Source organism: Sylvia atricapilla, chromosome Z (assembly GCF_009819655.1).
Source record: "Sylvia atricapilla isolate bSylAtr1 chromosome Z, bSylAtr1.pri, whole genome shotgun sequence".
NCBI lineage: Eukaryota > Metazoa > Chordata > Aves > Passeriformes > Sylviidae > Sylvia > Sylvia atricapilla.
Window position 1 is genome coordinate 56,520,618 of NC_089174.1, and position 25,273 is coordinate 56,545,890.

A 25,273-nucleotide genomic window follows, 5' to 3' on the forward strand; every position below is an offset into this window, starting at 1 on the left:
AGCTTAGAGAAATGGTAGTGACAGAGACTTTTTCTTTGGGCATACTTGAAGCTGTCAATTCAAGATTCCCACTCTCCTGCCATTTTTTACAAGCAAAGTTTATGTACTGCTGCAGGCCAAATGCAATACACATAGAGCCAAACATTGCAAGTGCTACCTCATTAGATGTATCTTCCAGCTTGTTCTGGTAAGCTGTCAAGGTACACCTCAAAGTTGCAACGACAGAGCAGCTCAGAGGTTTATCTTTGTCCTCACAAGTGCCTGAAGGAAAACACGGAATGAAAATTAAGCCTTAAAGCCACAGAGAGAAAACTACTCATCCTGGATGCCAGGTACTAGAATTAGTTAGGGCTTCAGTGACAATATAGAACACTTAGGAGCAGCCTTGTTTGCCATGAGAGGTACAGCTGTATAGCCATGCTTTCACAGCAAAAATAGCTGAAAGACACTTGTATAAAAGCTTTAATACAAGATACAGAACTGTCAATTCTGGATTACATTTATACCTAATGCATTTGATATGCAGTCTCACATATTATTTCTACTGTGGTCAAACCTGTGTCATTCAGTCAGAAAAGCCAACTTCGAAACCACACAATTATATACTTTGAAAAACATTAAGTTTGAAAGTTAAGAATGTTACACTTTTCCTGACATTATTTTGCTGTTGTGACTAAGCATGCATATAGTAATGGAGAACTTCATTTAGTTAAAGCCTTATTGAGCCAAAGATCATATGATTATGTTATGCTTGGAGAGGACTTAAAAACATTTTAAATTCTCTTGAATTTTATTGTAAAGGAAATTACAAAAAAAATTATCTGTCTGCAGAGTACTACAGAGCAGTTCAGTTATAAATCTGATATATCTATTATATATACACTAAACTTATTTATTAACCTTTTATATTGAGACTTCTGATCTTGTTGCCTTAATTAGGGATATATGAACAAGTCTGACCATTCCAAAGTGCACAGAACAATGTGCCAAGAAAGCAAAACAACACTGTATTGATTGAGAGGTCACAAGATGTCAGCTGATATTCAGTTTCCAAGAACAAACTTTTTTTTTTTTTTTTTTTTTTTTTTTCCTGGTGTTACACCACTAGGTTATTGACAGATCATTCTTCTCAGCATTATTTATATTCATTCCTAAGAAGCATTTATCACTTACTTTGTAGCACATTATAGTATCAACTTTTCAACAAGTTTTAACATGTTCTGTAACCAAAGCAATCTTTACCGACTCCAACAACAGCCCGGTTTTGCAAAAGTGAAAATATCTGTGGCATTTTAAATCTAGGAAGGCTAAATCATCCTAACTCCCATCACAACTAAACAATGATACAGATGTTTATCACCAGTATCATTAAGCAATTTACACAGAGTGGCTCATAAAGTCAAATCAGATACTAAAGTCTCAGCCTTTTCTTTGGCTCTCCATAAAATTTTATCAGCTAGAGGAGGTGCACTTACCTACCAGCAGAGTATTTTTTAAGAATTCTATAATTAGTGTCATCTGATAAGCACAATATTCTACTAATGCACTGTGTAAAAATGATGACATTTCTCCTGCGGGCTACATGTAATGCATCAATAGAACTCAGAGAAAACTTACTTAAGTGCACAACTTACTGTCAACTGCCATTTGGAAATTTTTTTTCAATTAGTTAGCCTCTTCTCTCTCAACCTTTGATAATACCAGAAAGTATAAAGTGCTATTCAGGCTGGACTAGGTGTTACAGTCCAAGTCCCACCGAGTCAAAGCAAAATTTGCAAGATTGCTTTCAGTTATAGGAGCAAGATCCGCTCTACAGCACACACATCCCAGTAACAGACCCCTGCTTTGTCCTATCAGCCACTACACCTACTTACCACAGTTTCTAAAAGTCTACAGAGTCAGGGAAAAGAAGGAGTTTCTTAATGACTCTTCAGTGCCCAGTGAATCATAGAAATATCCCAAACAACAATGTTACACTGAAACCAGTCTAAGAAGATTTCATAAAATCTGACCTTTTTTGAGAAGACTTCACATTGAAGAAAATGACAAGTGTCACCATACTATAATGTTTTATCACATAACTATAGCTATGCATAGAGCTCCAGTCTAGTCTTCTCAATTACAAGACCAACTTCTTGCTACTACTCATTGTAGGAACATTCTGTATTGATCTTGTTTCACAAAAAAACCCAAAAACTATTTTTTCATACTTGCAGCTCTAGGAAAGTGATAACACACAATTTTCATTCAGTTTAAAACAATATCTATTAAGTAAATCCAAGAGTTATCTTCCATGCCATAGTCTATGTCAAACTGTCTCAATGATGCATTTTCATATTTTAAGTCCCAACCTGCAATGATGTTATTAATATAATGTTTGCCAAGATTCAAATTTTGCCAGTAAACATTCCATGCTGTTATTCCTTACCTTTGCTGTAACCCTGTTTCTAGGCAGCTCAATCTGCAATAGAATTACCAGATTCAGCATACCTGCATTAGCTGAAATCAAACCTATGGCTTTAATGCTGCCCAAATGTTGTCTATCTTCATACAGCTGTGCAGGAGACATGCAACATAATCCAAATGCACTCTGTTGTGGTAGAGGCACCATGTCAGCAATGAGATAAAAAACCCAACCCAGTACTTGTGTAGTGTATGCCCACTATTGCCCAAGAGTTTGAGGGAAGAATTTGGGCAAAATGCCAAGTTCCATACGAATATTACATAAGTATAGAAATGAATAAACTCTTAAACCTGCCATTTCAGACTTTCCGCTAGCTGTACTGGACCAGGGCAGCAAAGAGTTAATTTTGTTCATATCAGCTCATATGGTGCTGTGTTTTAGATTTTTGACCAGAACAGTACTGGTGGCCTGTATTAAATGGTGATGCTAACTCCAAGCAGCTAACACTCTTAGAACTTTGCACTCATTTCACCATTTTTTTCAGATTACTACAATTACTTTTTTCCTGAAGACAAACATCCCTAAGAACATACTCTGTTGCTGAATAACTGCAAAATGAGATAAACTCTAAAGATACAAAGTGAATTCTTGCAAATGGACCAATAAGAATAACAATGCTCTGGAAAATTTATAAAGGTCATTGGAAAAGGAGAAGACATGGATTTATGCTTGTTATTTTGACATGTGTATTTTTGACATTCTAAAACTATTTAGGTTTTAATCTGTATTGGGTTTGCATGGGCTGGTTTTTGGTAGTGGGTGGGGCTTCAGAAGTGGCTTCTATGAGAAGCTAGAGCTTCCATCATGTTTGGCAGAGCCAGTCCATGGTGGTTTCAAAGACGGATGTCCCACTGGCCAAGGCTGGGCCAATTAGAAATGGTGGTAATGCCCCTGTGATAGCCGGTTTAAGAAAAAATCAAAACAAATGTTGTGGCGCAGTTTTAATTGCAACTACGGAGAAGCAGGGGTGAGAACAAGTGAGAGGAACAACTCTGCAGACACCAAGGTCAGTGCAGTAGGGGGAGGAGATGCTCTGGGCACCAGAGCTGAGATTCCTCTGCAGCCCATGGTGAGGCAGTTGTGCTCCTGCATCCTACAGAGTTCCACAAGGATGCAGAGACCCACCCACAGCCCACAGAGGCGCCTCACACTGGAGCAGGCAGATACCTTGGAGGAGGCTGTGATCCTGTGGGAGGCCTGTGGAAAGAGGGCCCTGCTGCCAGGCTGGAGCAGCCTGTTCCTGAAGGACTGTACCCCATGTAAGAGTGACTCGTGCCACAGCAGTTTTGGGAGGAGTATTGCCTGTGGAGTGGACTCACACTGCTGCAGTTTGCAGGGAGCTGTTGCTCATGAGATGGAGCTAGGTTGGAGAAGTTCTCAGTGAACTGCATCTGGTGGGAGGTACCCTAGGGTACAGCAGGGCAGTGTCTCCTCTCCCTGAACAGCAGGAGAAGCCATGGGTGATAAACTGACTGTAACACCCATTCCCTGCCTCCTCCTGCCAAAGGGTAGGAGGTAGAGCTGGGAAGGAGGGAGGGGTGGGGGGAAGGTGGTTTTTAAAGGGTTTATTTCCTTGTCTCTATCCTGCTCTGATTTTGTGTCAACCTCTGACATAATCTTAACAATACAGTATTATCTTCTCTTTACTGTATAGCCTAATAATCACAGACTAATCAGAACTTGAATTAGGGGGTGGATCTTTAGTGTTGGGCTTTTAATACTAACAGATTTTTAAGTAGATCTCTCAACCCCTTGAGTTCAATGTTGACCACAAGAACAAGAAAGATTTCCCCATCACCTGTGGCTCATGCAGGCAGTCATCGAGTAATTAGACTACAAAGATTTATTTAAGATTTTTACCTTTATTCACACCTACATATTCTCATTTCAAATATAATAACAATAATTTTTAAAATAATTCTAATAAATATTATTAGATACAAAAATTTCTAAGTACCCCAGAGTAATAATATAATAATGCAAAAGCATTAAAAAATAAGTTTCAAACTTAAAAGCATAGCAATATGTAGAACAAATGTCTTAGTCAATGTCTATTTTAATATTAAAAGACTGTAATTGACTGTAAAGACTCAGTTGATCCACTGAAAATCTAAATTCTATTATCTGCCTCAAGAGCCTCTTCAGAGATGGTAAAGTTTGAAAAAAAATCTATTTAAATCAGTTTAAAAGTTTACCTCAAACAAACCAAATTAATACTGAAGGTACTGTTATTGAATTTCTAATATTATAGAAACAAGTCAAAGCTTGTCTCAGCAAGGTTAACCATCCAAAAGACAATTGCTGCTTTGGAAACTGCACTTTGGCAGCAGCATCCAGCCCCTTTGAGAGTTACTTAAGTCCTTCTCAGCATGTAGAACTTTGCAACACTGTGGAAAACATACAGTCTTAAAGGGCTCTTCAACTGTAAACCTACAGGTATTATCATGGTAATTACATTTACAGTTACGGAATAAAACCAGTTCAAAACTGAAAAAGCATATAGCCTAGACAAGGAAATGAATGAATCACAGAATTCAAGCTCCCCTTTTAAGGACAGGAGAAATCCCAATAAGTTGTTTCTTTATTGAAATTTAACCGCACCAGGCCCTAAAAAATAATTTTATGAAGATACAAAAAAATGTATCTTCATTTAAAAGTGTTTTTAGCAACCCATTTATGTATACCATTGCTAAAAAGTGCAAAAACATATCATGATATATATAAAATAAACCCATTTCCTTTGTAAGCCACATTTTACTTGTTTGCTTCCAGTTTACTTTCACTGTAAATTAGAAGCACTTTGTGTCTAGTATGCAATTTTTCTAACAGGAATTACAGTTTCACATGAAGATCTTTAAAAGTGTTCAGTTTTCAGCTCCAAAAAAAATCACTATCTTGATGTTAAAGTTCAGGTTGTTTACATTAGCCACTATCTCAAATGTCTAACTAGGCAGCAGTTTGTTAAGTCTGATACAATAATTATCTACTGGTATCTACTCACAGATAGCAGAGTGACAACCACTGACTTGCAATTAATTTTAATGAAAACAGAAATATTTGTTCTATATCAGATTAAATTAATGCAACGTAGTACTGATACACAAACAACAGTAAAAAGTATTGTGTTGCATCATGTGTCCTACACAACCTTTTTGAATATATGACCTTTAAATTGCTGAAGGTTGCCTCAGAATTTGGCTCAGTTCAGGCAAAACATCTGTTCCCTTTGCAGGCATACTGTAAGGACTTTTTTCTCAGTTGGATTTAGAGCACAGCAAGTGAGCCCTTTTCTGACCGATCATATACACCTCAGCATTTGTAAATCAAGTTCTGGGCTGACAACAGCAGGTCCACAATCCGTCACCCTTTCTCAGCTAGCAAGGCCATTTGACTGCTGTGAGAACTGCTCTTATCATGTCATCAAATCAAAGCATGTTGAGAAGAGGGAATGCATGAGGCATCTGCAGAATTCCCACAATGTAGTGACTTTGGAACATTGACAGATGCATCTGTCATTTTATACCTTCAACTAACCTGCTGTCCGCTGGCCTGACATAGCAAAGCTGTCCAAGAGTAACTCCAGCTCTCTCATGTTGTTTTCATACGTCTCTGTTAGAAAGACCTGGTGTTTCTTGGCCTTTATTTGACAGGAGGAACAGACAAGACAAGAGGGGGTGGGGAAAAAACACATTAAAATAAGTAAACAGAAGAAATGCATATCACAATGATATATTTGTTCATCTTTATGTTTCTTTTTATGTCTTTTCTCAAGCTAAGAGACCTAACTTGACATAACAAATAAGAACCCTGTAACACACAATATAAAACTAATGGATTTCAAAAGCAAAACAAAAGATGGTTGTACAAAAACTCACTCTTCATCATCTTCTGCTTTAGAAGTATCTTAATGGACATTAAATTCTGCCCATCTATGCAAGCAGTGAAATCTATTGTTACACCCTACAAGGGCATCCAGAAAGACACCAAACTACTGGCAGACAGGCTAGAAAGCCATGATTTGGCACTCAGTCAAATCCCACACCTATTCTCATTGCAAACCTGCCTACTTCAATTGTTAATACATTCCATGCTAGATAGGGATTTCTTCAATACTGAAACTTCATACTTATGCATGGAACATAAAGCTACAGAGTTCTTAGACCCTATCACTGAATTTTCTTAAAGAAAGTTGTTCACTAAGTGCAGTCTCTTGTTCAATACACCAAATTTTTTGAGGCCAGGAAAGTTCTACAGCAAATCACTACAGTAGAAAGACTATACCAAATAATTCCTTCAATTTATATCTGATACTATAACCTGCAGTTTCCAGAGACATGCATCCATAGTTCCAGGCAAAACCAATGTCCTTTTGGGTATATGTAGTTTTGACTTCTCAAGGAAATGTATGATTTTAGCTGCCGACTGGCAAAAAGTAATATACCTCAGCAATTTAGAAAATCTAAAAGCAGCAATAATAAATGAAAAGCAACCACCCCTACCCCCCACCCCAATTCAAGAGGAAACTAGATTTAAATAACTTCACAATTTTCTTATGACTAAGGTTATGGTCAAAGATGTCACATGACTTTTAACTGCTCAATTTATATCCATTCTAAATTGTAACACATAGTTGCACAATTTCCATTTCTACTTAGTAATATAAAGTTAACTTTTTTACTGAGCAAAATTCTGCTGTTTTTTATCATATCTAGAAACTGTTGCTTTAGTTGTGCTTCATTGCATGTCAAAGAACACAGGCAATTTCTTATGTGTGGGAAACATCCTCCCCAGGAAAACTGCTATGTACTGGTAGCATATAACTGTCAGAATAAAAAAAAACAAGAAATGTATTTAATTCTCTGCAGTCTTCTTCCTATTCGGTTTAAATATTTTATAAATTTGCTTTACTCTTTCAATTTTAATTATATGTCCTGTATATCAACTAATATATTATTCATATGTGTATTTCAGTGTTAGGTCCCTTGCAGCATTTACACGCTTTTTCCTTGTGTGAGAGTTTGTACTACACTTCATAAAGAATTTCCAAATCACTTCAATATATTGAAAAATAACCAAGGTTTAATTCCTACTCCATAAACTTATCTATATAAATAGAACTTGTAAATGTTGAGATTCAGTAAAAATATTTTATGGAATGCAAGCACATTAAGTAATTTACATTTGCATACTGACATCATCTCAAAGACCTCACAAATTAAAAATAAGAAAATATAAAAATATTAAAATACCACAATAAAATAAGTACTCTTTTTACATAAAATATTCCAGCACAGAGAAGACTAAATCTCCTCAGAAAAATATTTTCCTATTGAAAAGTCAAATGTGAGAATTTTTTCAATCTTCTCATCCAATTTTTCCATTTTGTTGAGTTAATTTACCATAATTTAGTCAGTGTATTCCAGTCTATTCAGCCTTCACCACTTCTCCTTGCTTCATTTGCTAACTGAATCTACACTTCTGAAGTCAATTTTAGTCCCTTTTTCAACAGCAATAAAGATCAAAAGGAAATTACTTAGACTAGCCAGTCTCTCTACACTTGAACTGCTAAATATTTAGTATCTTTCCTTTCTAACTTTTATTTTCAAATCACTGTCTCCCTTATCAGAAATTGAAGGGAAAAAACACTGTAAATTACACTGCTAAAAATCCAGGCACAGTCCAAAAGGATCTACGATTCATCTGATTTCTTATGTCTCACTGACAGCTATCTAAGAAGAATGTATACAGCATAAACTCATGAATTTAAGCTAACAGGACCTGTGGAGGTCATCTGGTCCCACTCCCCACTCAGAGCACAGTATGGTCGGAGTCAGGTTAGGCAGATCTGAAATGGTTCAGTCAAGTTTTGAGTATCCTCAAAGATGACGTTTCAATAAATCCTCCAGGCATCCCATTCCAGTATCTCACAATCCGCATTGTGAAGTTTTCTGTTTTCCCCTTACAGGAAATTACAACTTCCCTGTTTTCTCTCTAATGCACAGATGTAAAGAGAGCATAGCTCCATCTTCTCCACAAGCACTCACTTGATAGTTTACAGCAGTAGCTATTATCTCCTTAGTTTTTTTCAGTCTGAACAAACACAGGGAGTATTACATTGAAAAGGAAAATGGAGTGCACAAGCTGACAGATTCAACTGTTGCAGGAGATGCGATTATGATCCTTCTCAACAACTCCAACCATCAACATGTTTTGCCATTCCTGTAGAACTATTGGAGAAGTACAGGTCTAATTGTTTCCAAGGCTATTTCAAAAGGGAAATCAGTTGACAAAATTGCTAAAGCCTTTATATAAAGCAAGTTTGCTTCACAGAGCACATTACTAGAAACGGGTGGAAGAATATTTGCAAAGTAAGTCTTCTGCTGACTTTGCTTGGCTCCCTGTACACCAGACGATTCTTGACTGAAACAGTGATCTTTGAAAATCAAGGGCAAGGACTGTATGGATATGCAGGGAACTCCTGACTAAAGTATCAAGTATTAATAGGAAGCATAAAGAAGGTTGTTCAAACTTGGAAAAATACAGATACATTGTTAAAGCCTAGAGGGTTATGTTTAGGAATGCCAAAATCCAGCTAAAGTTGAATCTGGCGTGGGATGAGAAAAACAAAAGAAAAAGATTTCTGAACCACATCACCTGCAAAAAAAGGACTAGGCAAAATATGGGCCCACTGCTAATGAGACAGTGATTTGGTGACTAGGAGAGAAAAAAAAGCCTTCTTATTGCTTTTTTCACCTCAGTCTTCACTGGAAGAACCTGCCCATGGGAATTCCAGGTCTCTGAGATCACTGAAATTTCCATGAACAGGAGAACTTCTAGTATATTTTATAAAGTATATTTTATATATAAAAAATTTCCCATACTCTCCAAAGACAATTCCCTTTTTCAAAATATATTCCTAACTGAAGGCTAAAAACCTAAAACACAGGAGAAAAATCATATTTTCTGAACTCAGAATATATGCTGAATTTTAGCATATAAAATACTTTCTTGAAACAATCTTCATATCCTTAAAAAGGCTCCTATTTTCATAAAACAACTGAGGACAAAGAAAATGTAGAGAATGTAGTTTGCAACATATTTATTTAATCACCAATTTCAAAACACAATTGAACTTTGAAAGAGAACATTAAAGAGAAGCCAAACATTTTCCATTAAAAATACTGTAGATTCCAATGAGAAGAAAAATCTTTTATACAAATACTTTCTATCCTTATCTGTATGAATAACTTGAACTATTCCAAAAAATGACTGCTATAAAGTTCTTCCACTCACTGTCGGACTTGCATCGATCTTCCAGAAAGGTATTTTCGTTTATCTGGACAAGTTCCTACTACCTTGGTGGTAGGCATATCTTCCTTAACTACCAGTATTTGATTTTTGTTCCTGGTCCTATACAGAAAAGATGTCCCATTGTTTTTCCAGTATTTTTGCAAAAACCATGGTCGACTAAAATACATGTAAAACTCTCTGCACAGCCCACAGAAACTGATGCTGCAAATATGCATGTCTATCTCCAGTTCAATAACTTTTAAAAAATAAACATGTGGGCAGGACTTTGAGGCCTTTCCTTAACAAAACCACCGCAGTAGTATACAGGGAGATGGAGTCCAGCTGTACAGTGAACTGCCTTAATTCCTGAGGAACTTTCTCTACTTCATTTACAGTTACAAGGGGGTTCTGAGGTGGGGGGGAGCTCTCTTGCACATGGACCAATTCACCCACTCAGTCTGCAGTACAAATTCCAACTGGTGATGGCAGAGTAAGAGCCAAATCCAGAACTATCCACATAGCCATCAAGGAGCAGCATGCTCAGATACTCCTTGAAAAGTGCTGATGTAAATTCTTTACAAAAGTATCAGAATGTTTACCAGGCATGACCTTGGGGACAGCAAATCAAAGCATTTACAGACATACTAAAGACTGCTCCACATTTTACAAAGCACTGGTTTTACTCAAGCAATGTTCTGTAAAGCAGAAAAGCGGCACAATTTTTTCAACAAACAGGCATAAATTTTATTATAATAAACAAAACAAAACCAAACTGTCACTAACAAATTCTCTCCTTGGGCTACTATTTATTTTTGTTCAAGTTATCAAATTATTGAACACTTCTTTTATTTTCCTGTATTAGCTTGAATATTCAAAAATCTATAGAGGAGTCTCACCACATATTAAATATGATCTGTCAAGAAATGTAGCATCTCAGACTTAAAAATTAATCAAAAATGCTAAAGTTTTATTGAAATCATTCTCCTTCCATAAAAAGAGATTTGTAACGATTTTTCATGGGAGAGAATGTTATGAAGTATCTCTTTGGGTTTTGAAGTCTGTTTTTTTTTTTCCAAGTCAGAGAAAATTATTTGAGAACTGCAACTCTAAATTTTAGATGCTTGTCTTCCAACACCAGCACATCACAGCCTGAGTGACCTCTGCACTTCCCAAATAAATTACAAAATTAGTTTGTTTCCAGAAGATCATTACAGCATATGCTTCAGACTAACCAGTCTTCCTATTATTAGGATAATAACAGAAGTAACATCTGGGAAAAAACATTTTCCCCCTTATGTTAAGGCAAGAAGAAAACAATCAAGGTAAAACAACACTTGACAATCATTAGCACAAAATTAATCAAGAATGTGTATCAGGACTAGTATTTTTTTTTTTAACTGAAAGAAACTGTCCACATTAAATTGCCTAGAAGACATTTACGTCTTTGCCATTGTGTACCAGTTTCTACTCCACAGAAGTTGTAGAACAGAATCATAATCCTCAGGGTGTTTCACTGTCTGTTCAGTCAATACCTAGGCAATTTCTGTTAAAGAACAATGCCTAATGTGTATGACCTGGAACTATATTCTCAAACATTTCTGTTCTGACATTCAGTGTATGATAACCTACCAGGTTTTTATGGACAGCTAAGATGCAAACAGAGCTTGACTTCAGGCATGGTTGTAAGAGAAAAATTTACACGCCATGGTAGAAAAGACAAGCTGTGTGTAATCTACTAAGCAACTTATATACAAATAATGCTAGTTCTGATAGAATCTACAAAAAGGGGTGGAAATGGATAGACATGTCTTCCAAATAAAAGATACCATATTTTAATTATTTCACTTTCCTAATATGCATTCTAGTGAACTGGCAAGTTTGCCAAATTTCAATTTGCATTTCTGAGAAAATAAAGGTTTAACATCTCCTGCTTGTCCCATACTAAGATCATCCACTACAAGGTACTAGAAATATAAGTATCCTGAGTAACTTAAAACTCTAAAGATACCTCTTATGTTTTCCATGGGGCAGGAATACAGCTAGATCTGTCTCAATTTAAACCAAGTGTTAAATCACAATGGCCATTCTTCTAAATTCCTGTTCTTGAAACTAAAAATTCCTAGAAACCGTAGCTAAAAATAATGACAAGCTTGAGACCAATTTCCTCAGGTAAACATAATGTAAATATTGAACGTTTTCTCATGCTGATCATTCATAAGCTATTTTATTTTACAGTAACAGATCCTATTGGCATTTGACCCATGCAAGCTTCTGGCAAACTTCTGCCACATGCTGATATTTAAAATTACAAGCAGAATAACTACTTTACTGTACATTCAACTGATCCATTAAGGAAAAAAAAAAGCACTTTTTCATATAAAGTTTCAAAATAATGTGCTTTTTTAATCTTATGAATATTTTACAAACAAAAAAATTAACTTGTATGTTAACAGTACCGTGAGAAACCAACTTAAGACTACTAGATTGAAGTGGAAAAGATGTATTCAGGATGTCTAATAATAGTACAAAATATAAGAAAATAATTAACAGATCAAGAAAGCAGGAGGTGGAAATAAAGGGAAGAGAATGCACTGACAATTTCATAAAATATTAGTATAAGTAAAGGGAAGACTAATAACAGTATATTGAATGTTATTTATACTTGGTTTCTTTTGTAGCCTTCTGCTTCTTGATTTTGGGGAGAAAAAAAAATCAAAAAAGCTGTCTATACTGAGTAAACAAGACCACACACAGGCACTCCTGCTTCCCAATCAAATAACAAAAGTCTTCAGGAAAAATACAAAGCCATCAAAGGTGATAAAAATCTAATCCCATAGGGGACCATTAACACAAGTCTTCAGAAAATGAGTATTTTTATTACCAGTTCAAGAGAGTCTTGTGGCTTGAAATCATTCCAGTAAAGCAATTTTAAAAAACCTGCTATATGACTAAGACAGTTCTTTCAAGTAGGGCAATCTATTTGCTTTTTCTTTCAGTAGCACAACAAACACCATTTAATACTGTAGTCATTACCAAAAAACTCAAGCGTGAATAGAATTTTATCCTGAATTCTTGTCAGGTATAACATAAATTTTACTATGGCTTTTTTCTTTGTATTCTTTTTGTGTCTGATAAAATTATTTTTTCAGGTTGACTAAGGCAGCAAATGTCTTTTAATACTTTAGTGCTTGCACGGAAGAAGATGTGTCTTCCTAAAGGAAAAACATTTTTTTAATTTTATTTTTTTCAATTTATTAATAACCAATCTACCTGGGAAGTAGGTAACACTAAGACAATGTATGGAATAACTTCATCAGCTGAAGAGGAGATGCCAACAAATCTGAAGATTCTTGGATGGAAATCTCTGCTCCTATATGCTGAATAGCACAGTGCCTGCCAGTAGCCCGGAAGAGATCACAGTAATCTCCTACACTCATAGGTCCAAGAGAAAGCAAGAACAGACATTTATAAGCTTAGAGAAAAAAATCACTTAAGTATAGAAATATTGTAAATACTACTATACAATGAAGAGAAATAAGGTTTTCTAGATCATAGAATCATAGAAGAGCTTGGTTGGAAAGGAACCTCAAAGTTCATTTAGTTTTAGTGCTAGACCAGGTTGCTCAGAGCCCCATCCAACCCAGCCTTGAAATCTTCCAAAAACAGGTCATCCACAACTTCTTTGTTATGAGAACAACCTGTTTAAATGCCTCACAACTCTCACAATAAAGATTTTCCTCCAAATATAAGATGAAAACTTTATTTCAGTTTGGAGCCATTCCCCTTGTCCCATTACTACATGCCCTTCTGAAAAGTCTCTATTCATCTTTCTGGTAAGCCCCTTTCAGGTAGGTACTGAAAGGTCACAATTAGGCCATCCCAAAGCCTTCTCCAGGCTGCCTCATAACAGAGTTGCTCCATCCCTTGGTGGCCTCCTCTGGACATGCTGCAACAGGTCCATGTCCATCCTGTGCTGGGACACCAGAGCTGGATGCAGCACTGCAGGTGGGGTCTCACCAGAGCAGGCAGAGTAGAGGGGTAGAATCCCTTCCCTGCCGTGCTGACCACACTGCTTTGGATGCAGCCCAGGATGTATTTGGCCTTCTTTCTCTCTGCAGGGTCATGTCCAGCCTCTCATCCACCAGCACCCAGCATGCCCAAGCCCTTCTGGGCAAGGCTGCTCTCCATCTGTTCATCCCCTAGCCTCTATTGACACTGGGGGTTGCCCTGATCCAGATGCAGTACCTGGTACCTGGTTTTGATAAATAATAAAAGATTTTCATGTGCCCACTTTTCCAGTTTTTCTAGGTGTTTCTGGATGGCATCCTGTCCTTCAGGTGTGTCAAGTGCACCACTCAGCTTGGTGTCATCAGCAAATTTGCTGAGGGTGCATTCCCATCCCTTCATCTACGTCACTGATATCCTAAGCTTTTTGCTTTGACCCTCCTGCTATTAAAGAGGACAGCAAAATTTATATTCAAAGTTGGGGCGTGTAGAGACAGTGGGAAGGCACCAACTGGTCATATAAAAGGAAAAATATTTCAGAAAACAATCCTATAAAATACATCCAATATGACAAATGCACACCAAACAAAAAAACCCCAATCAACTAAAAAGTTTGTCACCTTCAAAGAATACATTTTCAAACAATTTTTGTAGTCAAATGTTTACACTAAAAACATTATGTGAAATAGAAATATGCAAGTCTACAACAGTAACTAAGCAAGCTGGAGAAAAAAAGCTTGGATAGGAAGACAGAACATTCTTCACCCAAAATCATAATCCATATCCACAAACTGCCTTCTTCATTAGGAATGCAAAGACTGGTTACTCTTGACTCACAGCCACACTTTTGAAATAGTTGTTTTTTGCAAACAACTTATCTTGGGGATGTTAATTTTCAATTAGCTTCTCCAGTATCTTTGTTTCGCAAAACAAAGTAATATAAATAAAAATCAAAGTAATGCAAAGTCATATTTATTTCACAGCTCAGCACAGCAAATGCAGATTATGTTCAGAGTACGTTTAAAAAACCTAAACAACAACTGTCATAGGCTTTTTGTCTTACCATTGCAAGTTCACTCTGTAATTCTCTGCAGCTTTCTTCAGCATCCCTTAGTCTTGCAGAGAGGTCTATAATTACCTTCTTCTTTTCCTCAATCACTTCTTTCATTTGGTTGTTTGAGGAGAAACACTCTCTTTCTAATCTGGAAAGTTTCAACATTAGAACATTATAATCAAAAATACTTGTCAAGTATTCTATATATTTTTAAAAGACAATCTGGGTATCACATCATGTTAGCACATCATATGACTTATGAACCTGTTTTCCTCATTTTTTTAAGTGAAGAAAAGTGAAGAAACTTACATATTCCTTCTAAGAAAAATTTCTGTTATGATTATGTTCTTTTCTATTACCAAGGCTTATTTTAGTCATAAATTAATCATAAATTTGATCATTTGGACATGGACTCCGCATTACATGTAATAAACAGAAGTCATCATATTTTAATTAATAGATTAGTTCTCTTCAGAAAGACATCACATCTTGCATAATCAACACTGATTTCAAGTACAAAGCTTGCTCCTCGAGTTTCCACATACTTGACTATATTCTTACCCCAGTTCTGGCCAGAACAGGGTTAATTTTTGCAGTAGCCAGGAGTGGGCATGGCTAGGACCTGGAGGTTATTCTACACCACCTCATGTAGTTTTCTGGGGACAGAGGGAGGGTCTCCTTACAGGTAGAGGGACTGGGTATGGCTGGGGGTTTCCACACTGTGCAAACACAGGTGGATCGATCACTTTTTTTTCCTTGTACACACTCTGTCATTAGTATTGTTGCTATTACAGTTCATTGTCTTATTTCATCATTGTGTCCAGTTAAGTGTCCTTATCTCAGCTCATGATCTTTACTTTTTGTGACTCCAATTCTCCTCTCCAGCCCATCACAGAAGGAGGAAGAAGAGGAGGGGTGAATGATCAAGCAGCACATGGTTTGGAGTGTTTCTGTAGGAACACTAAATTGGGGGATACCATTCTTAAACAATGATGATTCTACTCAGAATAGCATGATTTCAATAGCAAGACAATTCAAAATTTCAAACAGCTCTTGTACTACATCAGTCCTCCTCATATTCAAGAAAACAAATATATAGAAAGTCTGGCATGGATAAAAAAGGTGGGTCATGAGAAAACCACAAGACCAAACAACAGCAAATAGGAGACAGTCAAAGACAGAAAGTCAAGGAAAAATTTTTAAGGATTGCCTAAGTGTATAGGGCTGGAAAGGAGGTGCCTTAGGAAAGGCTAGAATTAACATTCACAAAAGATGACAAAGATGAGAAGGGATTTTACCACTGTTATGGTAGGAAAGAAAACATATATAGACTTCTACACAAAATAGCTATTTTATCAACAGCAGAGAGACAAGATCACCATACTCCCTGCCTTTTTGTCCTTCATCTTCCCCGACAAGGTCTACTCCCAAGCCTCTGTGGTCAGTAAAAGGACACAAAAAGGAGAAAAACTGCTAGGAATAGGTGAGGATTGAGTCTGAGATAACCTGTAAGAACTCAACCCATAGAATTGAACAGGTCAACCCACCTACACTGAAAGGTTCTGATAAAGCTGGCCATTGTCAAAGTGACATTGCTCATTATCATCATGAAAGGTCACAAAAACTGGGGAGGTCCTTGGCAAAGGAAGAAAGGCAAATGTCACACTTTTATTTATCAAAGGTCAAAAGGAGAAACCAAGGATCTATAAACCACTGAGATTCACTTCAGCCCTGGAAGGTTATGAAGCAAATCCTTCTAGAACCATTTTCTGGACTCATGAAAGAGACAAAGGTGATTTGGAACACTCAGGGAGGATTTACCAAAGCCTAATCATATCTGACCAACTCAGTCATATTCCATGATAAAATGATCAAGGCTGTGAACAAAAAGGGGGCAAGTAGATTAAATATAACTTAATTTTAGCAAGGATTTTAGCACTTTCTCACACGGTATTTTTATAGCTGTTAAAACTTACATCTACATATGTGAATTATAACATTGATAAAAGTGGTTTAATAGCAAAGTCCAGATGGTAGTAGCTGGAATGGTTGTAATACTGTAGAGTTCTGTATAAGATCTGTTTAACAGCTTCATCCATCACCTTGGAATAAGCCAAGAGTGCAGTCTCATAATACTTGCAGTGAACAGTGTACTCCTTGTGGCTAGATCATGATACAATAAAATTGATACACTCAACAGAAGAGCTGCCATTCTCTAGTCATGGAGAAAGAATAAGCCAGAATGAAAGTCTGAGATTCAACAATGACATGTGGAAAGACTTGAATTTAGGAAGCATGACCACCCTAAACTGATCTGAGTCGTAACTGGCTGGGTAGAAGCTATGTTTAAAAAGAACCTGGTAACCAAGTTGGGGTGGGCTAAGGGAATGGTCACCACCATGGTCAGCAGCAGAAACAAATATAAGAACTGAGGAAACTTGGTATGTTTAAGCTGGAGAAGAGATAATTCCACAGTGTCTAACAGGCCTCCTAGTATCTAAAAGGAGGTTATGAAGGAAATGCAATCGATCACTTCACGGCAGTGTTTGCCTACAAGACAAGTAGTGAATCCAAAGAGGTTCAGACAAGGAGAAATGTTTTCCAGCTTTATGGAATAGGTTCCCAGAGAGGTTGTGCCATCTCCATTCTCCACATTTTCAAGACCTAGGTGGATGAAACCCTGAAGAGCCTGACTTCAAAACTTATATTAGTTTGAGCAGCAGGTTGGACTACAGATCTCCTGAACTATTCTCTGATGTAGCCCTCAGCAGGAGAAACACCCAGGTGTTGCTCATCTCTTTGTTTCTTCTCCTAGCACTTCTGTCTCTCTAGAACTGAAAGTAGTGCAAAAGGCTCAAAGTTCTTCCAATTTTGAAGCTTTTGAATCAATATTGTCACTTTAGGACTTTTAATTCATTTGTTAAAGATTATTGTATCTTTTCAGCTGAAGGACTACTTCAGCAGTCCTCCAAATACCTATATGCTTCTGCATCAGCCTGGCTGAATTTTTGCTGTAGCTGCAGATGTTTACTTCTTATTCTTCAAAACCTGCCTGTTTCAGTCCCCCAAAATAGCATCTACTCTCTCGGCTTTCAGAAACACAGCAAAAGCAGTTCCAAATTATTCTATGTCATGTTCTCACTCTTCGAGAAAAGTAAATTCACACAGAGACCCAAATCCCATGTTGCTTCCAATTTGCATAGCGCTGCTGGGTTCAGAGCTAATTAATAAATTATGCAACCCAGAAAAGCCTGTTAGCTTGGTTTTGGTTATTACAACTATATTTTTTCTAAAAAGAAGAAAATGCCACCCAGAAAAGCCTTTTTGCTTGGTTTCAGTCATTTTAATGACGCTTTTTTTCCTGAGAAAACAAATTCTTACAGCATTATATAGCTTCCAACTTTGGCATTATTTGCCTACATCAAGTCCAGCTAAAGAGACATACAAGTGTTCTAGCACAACAAATAAAAGTCTCTAAGACTTTCATTTGGCTAAGGCTTAAAGACTAACTCATGCAAGTCCTCCAGAAAAAGAGAAGATATGTTTGGATGCCAAACTATGTCTTAAAAAAAAAAAAACAAAACAAAAAAAAACCAAGATCCTGACATTGTCTGAAGTCCAAGGACCAGACCGTTCAAAGCTAAGTAGATCAAAGGCTGTTGTATTCTCTCAGAAGGTATCCAGTGAAAGCAATCACTGATATTCACCAATGTTACTGACACTTGTATGCTTCAAAGAATAGAAAGGGCACAGGAAACAGATGAGGCAGTACCTGCCCAACCCATGCACGTAATTATCTCAAGGGAACTGAGTAGACTGATGTCCACCTCGCAAAAAAACTTGATCTTCGCTACTTATCTTAATTCAGATCTGGAAATTTAGGTGTCTGGACTAACAAAATTGTGAGGATAGGCAGTTCATGTTTCTTCAATATCTCTTAAAAAAAAACACCAATTGTTTTAGCTGTCTTAACTTTCATGGAAAGGTATACATTCTCTGAAATCACAGAAGACAATTTGCTTTCAAAAAACTCAGCTGGCAGAAGCTGCTAGAAGTAATTGACTGAATCAACACATGATTGCAAGCAGTGAAGAGCACTGTTTGGATATTAGACAATATTTATTCTCATATTCAATTAATGCACAGAACAGATGCCTCAAGCAGGCATAAATTCTGTTTTATCCAAAAAAACTTCTAGGAGCGGGCAAATTGCCTTCCTGAAAAAGAAACACTGAACATAATTGTCCTGTTTAGAGCAAAAAGGGAAAGCTTTTTAAGGCTTTTTCATCTTGCTTTTTAGTAACATAAGAATTTACTTCTCAGTAAACACTACTATCGAAATTCAAAAGGCAAATGGTACCATATCTGTAAAAATGGTATTTCATAGTTTTAAGAAGGAAAAAATATACTTATTCAGGTATTTCCTTCAGTAATTAAAAAAAAAATACACTCTCTAAAAGAACTCTTATTTTTCTTTTTTTATGATAACATTTTTCAAAGATGTAGATTTTGTGGATCAAAATATCCTAGACATAAACCCCTTCAATTCTATACATTCCATACATCTAGATAAAAGATTCTCACAAGGAACAAAACATTCTTGAATGCTCAATACAATTCAACATCTAACCATTATCGTTATGTTGGTCCAAATAATCTAATAGAGAAAAACATCTTTAAGAGCTTCTCAGAGGCTTAACTGGAAAGCTACTACTTAGAGGTGTTCATGTTTTAACCAAATTTACTAATCTCAAAATTTAAAACCAGATCTTGTGGTAAAGCTTGTAAAATTCTAATGGTTTGAAAAAAACCTAAACAGATGTTTAAGTTACATTAAAAATGCTGCTAATTAGCTAATTTTTTATCATCATCTATTGGTTCCCAGAACACATTCATACTAACAGCTCCCTGACTGATTACAGAGAATCATGTTATGGCAGCTGTGTTGAGAAGACAGAATAGTTTTTCTAGACTAAAAACTAAAACGCCTTAACAAGCATTAGTCAAAAAACCCCTCCAAACTAAAAAACCCCACATTTTACTGAGAATTATTAATTTTTGTGGTCTAACACTAATACAAACAACTTTGGAATATTAGGTGTTGGAACAAGTGAAGAAATGGTTCAAGAACAAACACTGGAAGAACACTAGCTCAAGAAAACTTCTGTAACATGAGTTTTTCCATATATGCTAGACCACTCAAATATGGGAACCTACCAGAAGGAAAAGAATAAAACACACTACACTAAATTAAAAACTAAGAAGAAAAAAAAAAAAAAAAAAAGATTAAAAAAAAATTAAAAAAGAGCCATAGTCTGTGTGGTCTGTAAGAATAAAAAGTTACATAGTTACATAAAAGAAAAAGTCAGACTGTACAAAGTAGCCTGTCATGCAGAACTACTGATCAAACAACCAATCCTCAAAAAAAAAGGCTTGCTTGCAAACAAAGGAGCCTTTTTAAACAAAACAATAAAAATGGAAAAAATGTCAAATCAATGGTCTAGGCCTTCTCCAGCTCAAGGAAAGGCAAAGAACTTAGTATCAGTTCAGTGTCATGTATTTACTGAGAGAGAACCCGTGCTCACAGCAAAACCAAGCAGGCACGAAGAGATTACAGTTTAATTAACTGATGTTATTTCAGAACTGTAGAGAATCTTGAAATATACTTACTCCATTTCAGAACTGTGAAGACTGTGATCTTCCTGAAGAATCATGTTAAATTACTATCATAATGCATTTCACAAATTTTTATCATAAAAGTTCGCTATTTTTCTTTAAGAAAGAAGTTTACGCTTTGTAATGTGACTCTGGCTTACCTAAATGCACATCAGGCCTCTTTTGACCCTTTTTTTAACAAAGAGTTTTGAGATGTCTATAATACAGCACAAGTTTTAACTATATTACTAAAAATATCTCTGTAAGCATGAATATAGGAAGACATAGGCCATAATATTCCTTTTTTGTAGGGAAACCAGTTTCTTTTTTTCCCTCTATTGTGGAGTGCTGCTGTTCCGAAGAGGTGGAAACTTGATGTACCCTTCTTTGTGTTAACTCCTCCCTTGACCCAAACCCTAAACTCCAGGCCTGCAATGCTCTATATAAACTGCACAACCCTGCCATTGTGGCCTCTTTTGTCTGGTCCCCCTCCTGGTCTTCAGGGGTAATAAATGGATTCTCAAGCTTAACAGAACAGAGATCTGTCTTGTCTGTTCCCCTGCCGGTGCCAGCAGCTGCACCCTCCCAGGCCATGATGAACTCTGTAGCTACGCCATACCACGCTCTACTGCTTGTATGGGCAAGTCACCATAAATTCTTTTATGTACAGACCTCCATAATCCTAGACTGAGAGATGCAAACTCTGTCTTTTCCAACCCATTCTACTACCCTGAATTTTTCCCCACAACCCCAGTGTGTACCACCCATTTTACGTCTTCTTAAACCCCTTCTTTCCCTACATTTAATGAACTACTATCTATCCTTTATTTCCCCTACTCCTCAGTTCTCTGTCTTCCAACACGATTCTTCTTCCCGACATTTTCTCACCCCAATATCAACTTCATTCAGCCAAGGAAGACTACTCAGTACAGTGTATCCTATATCTGCTCAGGGAATATGGAAAAACCTTTCTTCCAAAAAACATCCATTACCATGGACACAATAGATTGTGCTGAACAGAAAATGAATCCGTGGTAATTTCATCTGGTCTCATATACTTCACCCCTTCTTCTATTTTTGTTAGCTTGTTAACACTTTCTACAATCATTCAAAAGATGAAAATGAAGATTCACCACTATAAATGATACACAACTTCTTAACAGGAGTCCTAAAGATTGATCTAGCTCACCGAAGTGAAAAACAATATTTTCATAATAATGTAAGTGTATACAGAAGAAAAAAATCTGTTCTAACCCTGCCACGTGTGCTGTTCTCCCAAACACACAGGAGAAAGGATCCTACCATAACTATAATTTCCAATATTTTTGTTTTAGCAAATAATCAGTAACAGATCAGTAATTTTCTTTACCCACTCATGTGATATGGACCTCTTATTAATGGAACACCAGGTTCTGAACTTCAGGTTGGTTTGGGAAATTTCATAAGATTTAGTTATTTTATACTGACTGAAAACTATATAAATGTAAACCAGAAGTGGTAATCAAGCCATCTACTACCATTTTACAAAGAATTTAAAGGGAAACTTACACATTGAGTTTTTCCAAGTTCTCTTGAGCATTGTGTTTTTCTCTCTCATATGCATATTCTAACCTTTTGAACTCTTTCTTGATCATTTCTAAATCTGAAAAAGCTTCTTCTCGTCTGTCCTTTTCCACATGCACAACTTCTTCAAGTTCTCGAATTCTTAACTACACCAAGTGATAAAAAAGCAATTAAAGCAAGTCAGGAAACACTTACAATGATCTTTAGGTCTGTTCTGCTTTACAGTACAGTATATTCTATTAATTCAGTATAAAAGCATATACTTACGTAAAAAACATTGAACATATGTAAAAAAGTAAGAATACATTAAGACCAAACCAGAGACAAATAGATAGGATGATGAAGAGTACCTTCTGTTCTCATTTGGAGGTGTCTGAACATTTTCAGCTCTTATTAATACTGAAGCTTTCCAGGGAAATTCTAGTTTTTAAATAGACTCATGAAGTGTGGGACTAACAATAAAAGCTACACTTTCTTTCAGAACAAAGCACACTTCTAGCTTGTTCATGTATATAAGCAAGAAAAAATATTTTATCAGTTACTCAGCCATAAAACCCAAGTTTCTAAGTTTAAGGAATGTTATCCTCTCAGTCCCTTTGTATGTTACAGAAATAGAGAGGAAATGAGGCAAACAAGATCTTTTCTACTAGTTTAATTATCTTTTAATATTTAAGTGCCTGCACATACAGAAGATCATGAAAATAAGAAAATTACTGAAGAATGGCAATGCTTATTTTTGTTACTCAGCAAATAGGTAAGAAAAGATATAAAATTCCCTTATTCTTGTTTAGTTTTTCTGCAGTCCAGTAAGTTTGTTGACTCATAAAATATTAGTAAGAAATAACCATTTAGTTTTTCCTAACTTTTTTTTAATAAACCATAATTATTTTACTGAGTCCAATACTGTGTGATACAGTTTAAGAATACAAAAATTGAATGTTCAAGTACATATACTAGGTTTATTCATATAATCAATCTTTACTGGTAACTGCAAGTATCATAATTTTGGAGCCTAAATATAGTCTGAGAAATTGTGTTTGAAACTACAGTTTCAGGATACATTATGGTCTCACTTCTAGACAAGCTGGATGTTATGTGTTGCATCTCCAAATTGCTGTAAGTAGCCATTCAGAAGATACAGGGCAGGATATTTAAACAGTAGTATAGTGTTTAACTATTGTCAAACATTACCTTTTCCCTAACTGTTTAAATGCTAGTGGGAATTCTCAAACTTACAAATATGACATCTTATTTTATTTATTCTAATAACTTTAAAAATCCCCGAAAAAAAGACACTCTTCTATTCTGTCCTTTTATATATTTATTTTTATGATTTTGTCACTTCTTGTAACAGATCTATTTAGGTTCTTCACTGGAGTAAGTGTTCTTCATATTTTTTGGAACATCTTCACAACTTCCTCAAATGTTTTACTGTAAACATCTATGAAATATTAAACAAAAAATTTACCTGGATGATCTCTGAAGTAAAATTGGATGCTAAATGTGCTGCTCTCTCAGCTTCAATGTTTTCTTCCAGTTTCTTTGTTCTCACTGCAGCTGCCTAAAAGTACATTTTGATGATATTTAAGTTCAAAGAGACAATAATATGACACCAAGTTTATTCAACTTATTAAGTATATTGTACCAACCTGATACATCTGAACTACTTTGGAATTGTGACAGTTCATACCAAGAAACACATATAACAACATTTTTTACATATATAAATTATTAACTTAATATTTTCTATTTAGTTAAGTAAATTGATGTTGCACTACATTACTGCTGCATTTTTTATAATCAGCTAGGGTCAGAAAGCAAATAAACCAAGTTAAATATTCTTCATATTTTCCCACTATTTGCTCACTTGAGGCAACATAACCATATTCCATATATTCTGAAATACACTGAGGTGTATCAATAGAGCACCTACAATTTCATAAATGTGAGACATGATGCATAGAGAAGTCTTTGAAAATTTATCTGCTTAACATATTTAATTTTAAAAAATCACAAATACTGCCATTGTACTTTATATTGCTAAGATTATTCTCATAATTAAGAATGTCTTCAAAAAGGGTAATAAGGACCCATGGAACTACTGGCCAGTCAGGCTTCACCTTGGTCCCTGGAAAAGTAATGGAGTGCCTCCTTCTGGATACCATCTATATCAAGATGGAAAACAAGAAAGTGATCAGAGGGGTTGGCATGGATTCAGCAAAGAGAAATCATGCTTAGACAGTCTAATTGCCTCTATGATGGGACAATTACATGTATGGATGAGGGAAGAGCAGTGGGTACTGTCTACCTGGACTTCTGCAAGGCTTTTGACACTGTCTTCCACAACATCCTGTGGACAAACTAGGAAGTGCGGCCTGGATCAGTGAGGTGGACTGAGAACTGTCTCAAAGTTGTGACCAGAGGTTAGTAACCCCCCAGATTCAGTAGTGGGCTTGGTATTGTTTCACTTCTCCACCAGTGACTTGGACGCAGGGGCAGATGCCTCCTCAGCAAGTTCCCTGATGACACAGAGCTGGGAGCAGTGGCCAATACCCCAGAGGGCTGTGCAGCCCTTCAGAAGGGCTCGACAGGGTGGAGAGGTGGGCAGAGAGGAACGGTCTGAAATTCAGCAAAGGCAAATGCAGGCTCCTGCACTTGGGGAGGAATAACCCCAGGCACCAGCACAGGCTGATCTGCTGGGAAGCAGCTCTGAGGAGAAGGACCTGGGGTTCCTGGTGGACACAAGCTGCCCATGAGCCGGCAGTGTGTCCTGGTGGCCAAAAAGGCCAATGGTGCCCTGGGGTGCATCAGGAAGAGCATTGCCAGCAGGACAAGGGGGGAGATCCTGCCCCTCTACTCAGTCCTGGTGAGGAACATCAGGAGTGCTGTGTCCAGTTCTGGGCTCCTCAGGACCAGAGAGACACAGAGCTGCTGGTCCAGAGGATGGTGACAAAGATGATGAGAGGACAGGAGCATCTCTCTTGGGAGGAAAGGCTGAGGGAGCTGAGCCTGTTCAGCCTCAAGCAGAGATGACTGAGAGGGAACCTCATCAATGTCAGTGAATATCTGAAGGGAGGGTGTTAGTGGATGGATCCAGGCTCTGCTCAGTGGTGCCAAACACTAGAACAAGAGACAATGGGCACAAACTGACACACAGGAAGTTGCACCTGAACACAAGGAAGAATTTTTTTGCTGTGCAGTGACCAAGCACTGGCACAGATTGCCCAGAGAGGGTGTGGAGT

General features: G+C 36.7%; 1 protein-coding gene across 1 annotated transcript in view; it reads right to left on the reverse strand.

Moving 5' to 3' along the window:
- The window catches only part of CCDC171 (coiled-coil domain containing 171), a 150,231-nt gene that overhangs the window by 98,856 nt on the left and 26,102 nt on the right, over nucleotides 1–25,273 (reverse strand). Inside the window, exons 8-12 of the mRNA XM_066338509.1 lie at nucleotides 23,500–23,592; nucleotides 22,017–22,177; nucleotides 14,823–14,961; nucleotides 5,999–6,101; nucleotides 158–261 (exon numbers count right to left, since the gene is read on the reverse strand). Of these exons, the coding sequence (XP_066194606.1) occupies nucleotides 158–261; nucleotides 5,999–6,101; nucleotides 14,823–14,961; nucleotides 22,017–22,177; nucleotides 23,500–23,592 (600 nt within the window). The remainder of the gene's footprint in view (nucleotides 1–157; nucleotides 262–5,998; nucleotides 6,102–14,822; nucleotides 14,962–22,016; nucleotides 22,178–23,499; nucleotides 23,593–25,273) is intronic.